This window comes from Microtus pennsylvanicus, chromosome 4 (genome assembly GCF_037038515.1).
Source record: "Microtus pennsylvanicus isolate mMicPen1 chromosome 4, mMicPen1.hap1, whole genome shotgun sequence".
In the NCBI taxonomy this organism is placed as follows: Eukaryota; Metazoa; Chordata; class Mammalia; order Rodentia; family Cricetidae; genus Microtus; species Microtus pennsylvanicus.
The window spans coordinates 78,367,470-78,379,610 of NC_134582.1; the positions used below are offsets into that span (position 1 = coordinate 78,367,470).

A 12,141-nucleotide genomic window follows, 5' to 3' on the forward strand; every position below is an offset into this window, starting at 1 on the left:
TCTCCCAGCATTGTTTAGTTTTCGCCACCTATCGTATCAAGTTCTGCCCTATCAAATGCCAAGGCAGTTTCTTTATTCACCACTGGTAATCACAGCATACAGAGGGGAATCCCACATCAGGTACCACAAAGCCTGACCACCTGAGTGGAGAGAACCAACTCCCAAAGGTTGTCTTCTGACTCCATGTGCACAATGTGGCATGCATACGATCCCCTTCTGCCAAATACAAAATAAATTAATGAAAAAAATAAAGCAGTAAACAGTTGGTTTTAAAGTGATGACTTTATTAATAAATATACATCCATATGATGTTGCAGATACAAATCATGAACACTACTCCATTCCCATACACATAATTGCACATGAGTAGCTCAAGTTCATGGACATTAAACATACACAGTATCTATTCGGACTTTTTACAGCAGAGGACAACGTGCTTATTATCAGTTAAATGGTAATTATTTGCTTCATAATTGTCTGTGGAAAAAGGAAATTGTGAATCAAAGAATCAGAGTGGCCTGATTAAATCACACAATTGACTTGCTACAGGATTCTCAAAAACTTAAATACACTGTATGTGAGAACACAGATCTGTCGACTTGGAAGGAAAAGGGAGAAAGCAAAGGATTAAGATACATCTTAGAGTTTGAGCGAAGTCAATGACATTATAACAGACAGAGCAAAAGGGCATCCAAACTTTTTATGCCTAAGACTGTTGTGAATTTATTACTGTGACGGATTATAAAAGCTTACTGCATATAGCCAAGGAACTGACAGAGAAGTTATCAACAACCCTGAACTGCTCTTTTAAAGCTTCTTAAAGTATAAAGAAGCTCACTATCTAAACACATTGTGGTCATTCTTACACTGGATGAAGCACCCTTAACCTCATATTAAATGGATCCAGATTTTACCTCAAAGAAATTCAGTATTCGTATTTCATGAAAATATATATGTAAATTCACACAAACAGCAGTTTAGAATGAATAAATACCACGTTGACAGATGTTTCTTTTTAAATTAAAAATACAAAGATTAGTCTGATTTCAACACTGATTTTAAAAAATGCTCCCAAATATTAAAAATTAAACCAATTACCATTTTATTTTTTAATATATTGTGCCAATATATTTTTTAATATCCAGTGCAAAACTCCAAAGATAGTATCAAAATCACCCCATACTAAAGATTAGTTAGGCAAGGGAATACCTGTGGAAAATGAAATTTTCATCTGATTGACTCCTTGTTATATAACAATAATAAATAAGGCTTGTTAAAATACCCTTTAAGAAAAAGTAAAACAACTTACTGGCATAGTAGATCATTTTCTGATAAACAGTTTTAATATAGATAGTGAAACCTATTTTATGAAGAATAGAATCACGTGTATAAAATTATCAATTTACCTTTTAAGGAACAATTATACGGGGGGGGGGGCAGTTCTTCCAACTGAATACACTGACATCTAGGCAACTGTTTAACATGCTATTTCAGTGTCTGTCATGACAAAAGACCATGTTACAGAAGATGCAGAACGCAGTCTTTAGATCATGTAGAAGCAAATATTTTAAATGTGAAGACTTCATTCATGTCATCTGTCTCTCCAGCATGGCACTAGTAAACTGTCCACAAGGACAGCAGTGAGTAGAATCAGATGTTCACCAGCGCTCACACTTAATACTCCAGGGAACGGCTCACAGGAACAGTAAATTCAGTTTTCTAAGTGATGCTACCCATCCACAGCTGTAGCCACGCATCCCCCCTTCCTGGGCTAGAGCTCCCTATACAACACTGTTATGAACACCTCTCCTTAAACCGATGTCCCATTTCATTATACAACAATACGCCCACTGTGTCTTCTGACACACAGCACAGCACCACTGAGTAGATGTACTAAAGAGTGGGGGAAGGGAACAGGTGTGGAACAGCAAAGAAACAAATAAACGGGTATAAAAGCAGGAATGAAACCAAACTGGAGGGATGTTAGTGGACTTACTATGACACGTAATATGCGCCCAATCCCTGACAGTGGAGCACAGTATTCCACAGAATACTGCAGCCATCTTCAGGAACTGGCCGTGCAAGGGCTTCTAAGCAGTCAACTGCTGAACATCCTCAGAAATAGCTAAGGGATGGGTACTCAAGGGACCAGATGAACACACAATGAAGATGCAAGTATTTGTGCGTGTCAGAAGTTACACTGTTCTGAGTAAGTTATTACAAATTTTATGTTCTAGGTTTCTGCAAGAAGAAACACTTGAAGCAACTGAGCTGCCTGAACGATAGCACTGGTTGTGCAGTCACCCAGCATTGTCCACGGTTCCCTATTTGTGCAAAGCTGGTCCTGTTGAGGTCACTGATCCCCCAAGCAATGCAACATCTCTCGTTGTCCGAGCAGAAGCCCAGCTGGGTGTCAGCTATCCCTAGGGGCACCTGAGGTTTGCTGCTTGTCTCCTGAAAGGTCTAAACCATGGCATTTACGTAAAGTCAGTTTACATGGTCTGAGAGCAAGCCTAACCAATGGGTATGTGTCCTTTTATACTTTTGATTATTTTTAAAGTTTTTGAGTCTTTAATCTACATTTTAATATCAAAGGCATTTTGAAATGCAAGTTAAAGAAAGTAATTTTGTTTTTTGTTCTGTTTGTTAAGAGAGGATTTCTACTTAGAGCTGGCTGCCCTGGAAATCACTATGCACACCTCTCAAACTCAGAGATCCGCCTGCCTCTGCCTCCCACGTGCTGGAATTAAAGGTGTGCGCCACCTCTGCCCAGTGAAGCTTTTCAATTCTAAAGTTCATAATATTTTATGTAAAACTCAAAATAAATAAAATTTAACAGAAAGGAAGATTTCCCTCTGTAACTATACCTTTGTGCCCAGTATTTTTCTCTTTTCTATATTACTTTGAAAGCAAGCCTCGCTAGGGAGAAGAGATTTCTTTTGGAAAAGCAGTCTTCCTGGAGCCACAATGCCATTTTTAACCTAATCAGCACTCATTTTACAGGGTTCATGCATACTGAGTTCTTATATTTCTTGGTATTTGGGTCTTAATAGGCAGGAAACTGCTTTCTTAGACCAGTTCTGCAGTCTACCACTCAATTTGTGTCCTTTGGTAGATATAAACCTGAAGATACAGTTAAGTACTAATGCAATATAATAACAATTACTCAGAAAAACTAAAAAACCATTCTAAATGAGCACTAGTAATAAATGTTTTTAAATATATTTTGAAACTCACTAAGTATATGAAAGACAAAATAGAATGATTATAGTTACATGCAGACCTTAAGGTTTCTCTTTCTTGTATATTAAATATAATGTGCAGGCTTATGAAGTATTTAAGCATTTTGCTGTAAGAATGAATTATTCGTAGTGTATGGTGTATATGCTCTTAAGCAACTGAAAAACATATAGCCTGTAACTATAATCTCTGCAAGGCAAGTATCAGACAATGTTTTAGAAATCATGATCATCTAATGTCATGTGAATCAATAAATAAGAAGCTGTGTTTTAAATTCCCAAGCATCCAAACAGCTGTGTCTTACTTCAAGGACATTCTAAACTCACACAGGCACGCCCTTTGATCTGCTCCTAGTTGCTGTTCCACTCTGTCAGTTAGAAGCCTCGGGTAAACCTTACACACGGGTTTACTCACAACTCAAAGTCAACCGTGGCAGTTCGTTGGCCTGTGACGCGTCCACTAAGAATGGCCCAAAGGGAAAGCAAGGACTTAGCTGAGCGCTGTCTGAACCTTGGACACTACAGGTACAACGCACTACTCCTGCCCAACTAGTTAGTGGCAGCTTCTGAGCAAAAACGAAAGAAACGAAAATTAAGTGGGGAGTGAGGGAGATCAAACTGAAAAACAAAACTGGGAAGTCCAGGTGGAAAAGTCAGAGTAAAGCAAGAAGCTTTGGGGCACCTCAGTCTGCTCCTAACACATGCTCTCCTGCCTCGCTCACTCACTGGGTGGCTTGACTTCACCACTGGTTTCCTGAACCCCATGAACTGCTCTGCTATGCATCATAGGGTAAGGGAAGGCAGCAGTACCACAGCCATAACCAAGATCTGCAAGTCGGGACAGAGCTTTAATGCTACCTGGAGGTCTCCCTGGGCTGACCTTGTACCCTGCAGCTTTGGTTGTACCCAAAGGTCTGCCTGGACTCGTCTTAAATCCAGCTGCTTTGGTAGTTCCCAGGGGTCTGCCCGTGCTGGTCCGGTATCCTGCTGACTTGGTGGTTCCTGAAGGCCGGCCGCGCTTACCAGATCGATTGAGGTTTTTCTTTTTCTTTAGTTCATCTTTTATCTCTATGTTTCTGCCACTGGTAGGCTGCAAGTGTGTGTCATTTAATGGGTCTTGCCTCTGACAAACCATTGGTTTGTGGCTGACTGTGTGGCCGTACTTGCTTTGCTGGGATGAATATATATCAAACTGATCAGCAGCTCTCATGGCATCTTCGTTGAGGCAGGAAGGCTTGCCAGGCCCACAGAATGCTGGATTACTGGCGGCGACAGGATGCATCATTTTCTACCAAAAATAAAGACAAATGCATATAAATATCTATCTGTATGACAGCATCCGGTGGAAAAACCATCTTTAACAACTATGAAGACTACCTGAAATTAGGACAATAGGGTAGACTCCAAAGCACTTAAACAAACACACATGAGCAGTGTTCCATGACAGTCCCGCAACCCCCACCCAACCAAAACATTTCTTCCCAGAGGACAGAGACCCAGAAGATTCAATACGTAAGTGAAATGTACAAGGATCAGAAAGCTCCAAAAAGTTAGGAGATTCACTCTCCCTCACCCTGCAAGTTTATAAAAGCAAGAAAGAAGTCAGGGAGAGGGCTGGAGAGATGGCTCAGAGGTTAAGAGCATTGCCTGCTCTTCCAAAGGTCCTGAGTTCAATTCCCAGCAACCACATGGTGGCTCACACCCATCTGTAATGACGTCTGGTGCCCTCAGAATATTGTATACATAATAAATAAATAAATATTTATAAAAAAAAAAAAAAAAGAAGTCAGGGAGAGAAAGCCTCTCCAGTGGACAGAGTTGTGACCATGCTGGGAAGTCTGTTCAGGGATACAGCTGCCTTTGTTATCCATACATCTGACCACAACCTAATAAACTGACTCACTAAGCTAGCCTTGCTTGGAATTCTTCGTTGGTGCCCTATCTAGGGTAAACAGAGAATGCTGTCCATGTCTCCCCGCAAAAAGTCACAAAACAAACAGCATTAGAGTCCTGGGTTTCTCAATTACAGGTAAGAACAGAGATGCCATAAGATCACTCAATTAGAGGTTGGAAAATGGCTCAGCAATTAACAGAAAACTTGCTGATCTTGCAGTGAGCCCTAGTTCAGGTCCCAGCACCCATATGGTGGCTGACAGTATCCACAACTCCAGTTCCAGGGGACTGATACCTTCTTCTGACCTCATGGTCATCTGCATGGTAAACATACACACATGTAGGCCACACAGTCATACACATAAATTTGTCTGGTTTTTTTTTTTTTAATTTTTCGACATAGGGTTTTATTTTTGTGTAACCCTGGTTGTCCTAGAACACTCTCTGTAGACCAGGCTAGACTCAAGCTCATGGAGACCTCTGCCTGTCTCTGCCTCCCAAATGCTGGGATTAAAGGAGTGCGCCATCACCCGGACACATAATATTTCTTAAAAATCTAAATTTTTATATTTTTGGTTGTGAGCCTAGCCTTTAACGGCTGAGCCATCTCTCCAGCCCAAACATCTAAATTTTTAAAAAAAAATAACTCAAAGCACTAATTTAATACCTATAGTCTGGTTAAAGCTGAAGTAGAAAAATGAGTATTTTATAGGCTTTTGTTTTCCCTTTTAAGTTATTAAACTCTAGAAAAAGAATAGTAAAAAAAACAGAACAAAGGTCAAAGAGATGGCTCATCAGGTAAAGGCACTTGCCACCAAGCCTGATGTTCTAAGTTCAATTTCAATGACCCAAAAGGTAGGAGAGTCAATTTCCACAAGTGGTCCTCTGACAACCACACACACACACACACACACACACGTTTAAAATTTAAACAAGGGCTGGAGAGATGGCTCAGTGGTTAAAAGACTGGTTGCCCTTCCAGAGGTCCTGAGTTCAATTCCCAGCAAATACATGGTGGCTCGCAACCATCTATGCAATCTGGTGCCCTCTTATACTTTTGCAGGCATCATTGCAGGCAGAACACTATACATTGTAAACAGATTTTAAATAAGTAAACGAAAATAAGGACCCAGAACTCTTATTAAAATGATTTTCCATGCCTAGCCTTAGAATGTGCCGTTGAGTCTTATAGTACACTCTCACGTGTATACTCTTAACCCGATCAATTTCCACAGGATGGATACTCAGTCATTATGGTCATCTATTATTTATGCAGAACCCCGAGTGTGTGTTACACTTTTCAAAAGCCAGATAGTGCCAGCAAGGAACACAATGTCTTGGCCCAGCACAGAATCCCTTCCAATGGCCTCTATCCAAACAAAGGCAGTATCAACACAGAATTAATGAAGGTTTCTATTAGCTAAAACAGATGAGCACATACACAAACAGTGAAGACTTAAACTACAAAAATATGGACAACAGTCAAATACCATCTACTCCAAAGACAAAAGCTGTGTCAAACAGATCACATACAGGGTATGCCATCTTCTTGGCTTACAGGAGCCCTAAACAAGACAAAAGTCACTGTTTTGTCTGAAGACCTTGCTATGATTCTCTTTCTACATAAGGCTGTATCTCACATGAGCACTGACTTTGAGGCTGCAGCACTATGACAAAGAAAGACAAAGCCATGCACTCCAGTTCAGACTAAGGTCCTCCTGAAATGTCCTTCACGCACATACAACTGCAACTATTCCTGGAGATCTCAAACAAGGAACTTACTGAGCTCATAGAATTCTGCACAAGAAAATAGGACATGGGCCACAGACGCACACACTCCTGAACTAAGTATTTGCTGAGAATCAACAGGGTTGCTGCCCAAGTGGTTTAAAGGCTCAATAATGAAGTAAAAACATACACTGAGAAGTCACTCACTTATGGTCAGAGCAACCAACACAGACTTGAAATTATGAAACAAGTCAAAGCAAAACAAAGTATTAAAAGAAGTAATTTTTCTTTTTTTGGATTTTCGAGACAGGGTTTCTCCATTGCTTTTTGGTGCCTGTCCTGGAACTAGCTCTTGTAGACCAGGCTGGCCTCGAACTCACAGAGATCCGCCTGCCTCTGCCTCCCGAATGCTGGGATTAAAGGCGTGCGCCACCACAGCCCAGCAAAAGAAGTAATTTTTAAAAAGATTTATTTATTATATACAGTGTTCTGCCTGCATGTATGTGTGCAGGCCAGAAGAGGGTGCCAGAGCTCATTACAGAAGGCTGTAAGCCACGGTGTGGTTGCTGGGAATTGAGTGCAGGTCCTCTGGAAAAGCTGCTAGTGCTCTCAACCACTGAGCCATCTTTCCAGCCCCTAAAAAGAGTAATTTTTAGTCACTTTCCGAATATGAGCTAACTATTAACCTTTACTTCACTAGCTACAATTCTATTTCAGATCAGAAATAGAGACCATCAAACTAAGTTTAAACACATTAGCCTCAAGTTAGCTTCTGAGCATTTTCTCTGGGCCAGGCCTTTGCACACAATCCTCAGGGCATGCTGCTAAGGAAATGGGAACAGGGCTAGAGAATGGCTCAACAGCAACAGTACTGCTGCTGCACAGCTGCAAGGACTAGAGTTTGGCCATCAGCACCTATCTACAGACCAGTCTTGTCTACAACCCCAGCCTGCTGCCAGCAGTGAAGCTTTCTGGTTTCCAGCATAACTGAGAAAACAAAAGCCCAGGTTCAGTGAGACACCCTGCCTCAAAAAAAAAAAAAAAAAAAAAAAGAGTGACAGGACACTCAACACCCTGGTCTCTGCATCAACACAAATAGCTACATACAGATACATGTGTGTGCACACAGACAGACAGACACACACACACACACACGAACCTTTTTTTTTCTTTTTTTAAGACATGGTAATTGACTTTAAGTGAACTATTAGAGATATTCTTTAGGAGAATGCAAAGCCAAAACAGGAATTCAGCTATTCTGAATAGAGTCAACAGTTCACGTATAGAATACTGAAGGTGTTCAGCAGCATCCCAATAGCTGACAGGAATACAGCTTTCCCTCAAAATTTACCCCAGATATTGCCCTAACAGGCATCAGTCTAGCACATTCACCTCTGGGATAGGATGTAGTTCATGTGCTGATCCCTGGGTTCAACCCCTCATCATACCAAAAAAAGAAAAAGTATCTCTTTAGCCCTTAACTTCATAAATATCCACAAAAATCTTCCTGTTAGAAATATGAATTATCCAAATGGAAGAAAAGCTAGTACTATACTTCTTGAAACAATCATATTCTCTCTCCAAGCTTTTTACTAAATGTCTAGGTCCCTGGGACACCCCACTATGCCCAGATTCATCAGGAAATTTGGGTAGGAATAGGGCTAATGACCTTCATTGTTTACAAAAGCAGTAGCACAAAGAAAAGAAGTCAAGCTTGGAAAGACTCCAGTTCTGCTCATGAACCTCTTTAACCAACTCCAGAATTCACTGAAGATGAACCTGTCGGCCTGCAAACATAAGCAAACTGTATTAGATGGAAACTTGGAACACCGCCGTACACTTATCTAAGTGCTGTTTGTGAAGGGGCATTAATAAATGCATCTGAGATGCATCATATATACATACATACATATATGAATTAAGTAGGAATCTCAAGAGCTGTTTGTAGCCAATGAATTTGGACTAGCGTCTACTAAACTCAAAGAGAAACACACACACCTGTAAGAAAACTGAACCCTCTTCAGTCATTATTTAGAAAGCTGTCACAAAAAGAAACCGGAGCCAGGTGTGGTGACACAAGCCTTTATTCTGAGGGAGAGGCCTCCAAATCTCAAAAGGTTCCAAGGGTAGCCTGATCTACCGGCAAACTCAAGGACAGTCAAAGCTACATAACAAATGACCCTTCCTGAAAAAGAACCTCAGCAGTGGCTCGGCTGTTGGTAAAGGGCCAGCTGCTGTCTAAGCACAGCACCTGGGCTTGTTCGGATCCCCAGCACACACAAAGGTGACAAGCACAGCACCCTGTGATGGGAACCCCCATGGGGAGGTAGTAGATTGCCACCAGATCCCTACAACCCACTGGGTGGCCAAATCTGGAAGCTCCAGGTTCAAGCTTGGTGGGAGATCTTGTCTCAAAAATAAGACAGAGTGCATCCCTCAAGAAGACCCTTGGCATCGACTTCTGGCCATACTAGCACACACACATGTAGACATGAAGACACACACATGCCTGTCTATCACTGGGAAGGGTGACGTCAGAGATTCCCAGTTTGAAGGCAATAGATGAAAGTAGTAAGTTAATAGTTTTCTCTCACACATGGAACTGCCAAATAAAAAGATTCTTACAACCTATGTCAGCACTATGAAAACCTTTATGTGTGTGTGTATGTTTATCTGTATATATATTTACATGTACAATAAATTTCAGCATTAACCATGTTCTTCAAAATGCCCCCTTCTTTCTACTCCAAAACTTGCCTGCTAATGATTCTATTGTTTTTTTAGTTTTTAAGACCTGGTTTCATTCTTTGTCTAGGCTGACCTCAAACTCACAGCAATCCTCCTGCCTCACCAAGCAAGTGATGAGTGTAAAGGTGTTAACCAACATGTTTGGTCAGCTGTTTGTGTGCACGAGAACCCGTGAGTGTGGGTAGTTGGAGTTGGTTTCCAGCTGTGCACTGACTAGGTGCAGGGACCCAGCCTCTCCTCGAGACCTGTACATACCCTTAGCTGTTTTTATCCAGCTAACTATATAGAACTCTTTCCATACAAAGCTCACTAAGATGATGTAGGCTACAGTTAAGAAAGTCCTGAGAATTCCTCTGAGATGTGGGTGGAAGGCAAGCTAGGAGTTACTGAACAAATTGTGTGCCTAGCAAAAGCTCCAGCTGTTTTTTCTGTTTTGTTTGTGGTACGGGGGGCGGGGGGGGGGGGGGTGGAACCCAGGGCCTCGCACGCACATGCCAATGAAGAAAAACCTTTGTAAGTGATTCACTGACAGTTTAAGGGAGCCAACGAGGAGTTGGACTGCGACTAAATTATTAGTTCTGAAGGTGTGCTGAGTTTTGCTCTCCCTGGAGGTTTACTGTGGAGTTTTAAAGCTGCTGTCCTTCCATGAAACAATCGCATCTCGAATATGGCAGACATTATGGCCAACAAAATTATTTTTAGTAACTCTGCAAGGCACCTATGAAGCTTTGTAAATACAGCAAAGCTTCAAAAGCCCCCATTCTGCTCTCCAAAAATCAAATATCACATAACTGTCGGACTTTTGTTATAATCTGGCTACCACTATATATAAATGCATATGATTTTATAATCCTAAACAAGTGTGTGAGAGGCCGTGGCAATAACTGGAGATCCTGCTCCGCTCCTGGCCTCACCCGGGGAAGTTTGGACACTAAGACTCAACAAAAATAACGGTGTCCTTTGTCTTCTCTGCACTCCTCAACTGTGCCCCGCGGCAGTTCCCCAAGCCAGCAGCCTAACAGGAGCCGAGACGCTCACCGCCTTGAGGCCGGGATGCGCTGGGAAGCGGCATTAACCGCAGCGCGAGGAGAAGTTTGCAGCCCCGCGCCCACCCTGCAGCCCGGGCCGTGGGGCCCGCGCCGTGACTCCCGCCTCCCGCGAGGTCGGCGGGCGCCCGGGCGGAAGTGCCGCGGATCCCGGCCGCTCGGGAGGAAGGAGGCGCCTGCGCCCGCCGCCGGATCCCGCGCCTCGCTCGCCGGGCCCCTCGCCCGCCGCCGCCCCGCGCCCTACCTCGGCCGCTCGGAGCCCGGCCCTCAGCGCGCCCAGGGGCCGACCATAGGCAGGAAAGCTCCCGCCCGCTCCGCTCGCTCCGGCCGGCCCGGTCCAGTCCACGGCAGAGGGCGGGCGGCGGCGGGGAGGCACGCCAGCGCCCGACTCCCAAGAGTCCTCGCCGCGGGCCCGAGACACCGGAGGAAAAGGCCGCCACAGCCCCGGAACGTGAGCCCCGCGCGCGCGTACACGCGCACGCTTCGGTATCGCGAGACCGGTCGCCTGGCCCGCGGCCAGAGTGCGCGTGCGCGGGGTGGCGGACCGCTGACGGACACGCGGCCTGGACTGATCTAGAATCTTGCCAAGGGGAGTTTGTCACTCCTACCCTGTGGTGTCAGAACGTCCACTCACCAGGTTTGTCAGTTATCGGAGGCCTTGAGTACCAGCCTCAGTACCCCCTCAGGGCTCAGAACTGGATGTCTGCGGCAGCCGAGGATCTGAGGGTAAAACATTAACTCAAATACGTTACCTCTGCGTCTTCTTTATTTTTCGTGCAAGGGGAGAAAGTGGAGTGAAAGGGCACGGAGAAGAAGAAGAATAGGGGGAAGAATAAGCAGAAGAAAGAAGGAGAGTGAGGGGAAGAAGAAGTAGCCAGGAGAAGAAGAGTAAGGGCTGATATCCACGAGGTTTCTAGTTTTTACAGACACAGTTGGAAAACTCCATAGGCAAGGACAATGATTATATATATATATATATATATATATATATATATATATATATATATATATATATATATATATATATATCACAAAGAGGGCAGGTACTATCTGACAAAGCAGTACCCCGGAACAGGTGGCCCGGCCCAGGAAAGAGCCAGCCTTCAAGGGAAAGTAGCTGACATTCCGGACCGTTAGATAGAGTTACTAAACATCCCTGCATTCTGGGTTCACCCATTCTCCTCGTCTAATCTCTGCTGATAACTGCGGCTGTGCTCCACAAGTCGCTTTTCACCGCTGTTTGTAAACAATGTTTGACCAAGTGTGCTAGGGACTTCTCACGCATCTGAGAAAGACTCATTGTCCAGTGCACGCCTTTAATCCCAGCATTCTTGAGGCAGAGGCAGGCGGATCTCTGAGTTCGGAGCCAGCCTGGTCTACAGAGTGAGTTCCAGGACGGCCAGGGCTAAACAGAGAACCCTATCTTGAAAAACAAAAAGACTCATTGTCCTTCAGTTTCTTTGAGTGGTTAGGGTGAGATGCCCAGC

The 12,141-nt window shown here is 43.5% G+C and overlaps 1 protein-coding gene across 1 annotated transcript; it reads right to left on the reverse strand.

The window, feature by feature from the left end:
* Nucleotides 1-263: 263 nt before the first annotated feature.
* Nucleotides 264-11,110, reverse strand: C4H5orf24 (chromosome 4 C5orf24 homolog). The gene is made up of 2 exons (XM_075969488.1): nt 10,899-11,110; nt 264-4,527 (listed from the first exon to the last, which is right to left on the reverse strand). The coding sequence occupies exon 2, from the start codon at nt 4,522-4,524 to the stop codon at nt 3,958-3,960; it is 567 nt and encodes a 188-aa protein (XP_075825603.1). The 5' UTR covers nt 4,525-4,527; nt 10,899-11,110; the 3' UTR covers nt 264-3,957.
* Nucleotides 11,111-12,141: the final 1,031 nt, after the last annotated feature.

Coding starts and splice junctions, on each gene's coding strand:
- C4H5orf24 (XM_075969488.1), bottom strand. CDS start 4,524: ATGATGCATCCTGTCGCCGCCAGTAATCCAGCATTCTGTGGGCCTGGC.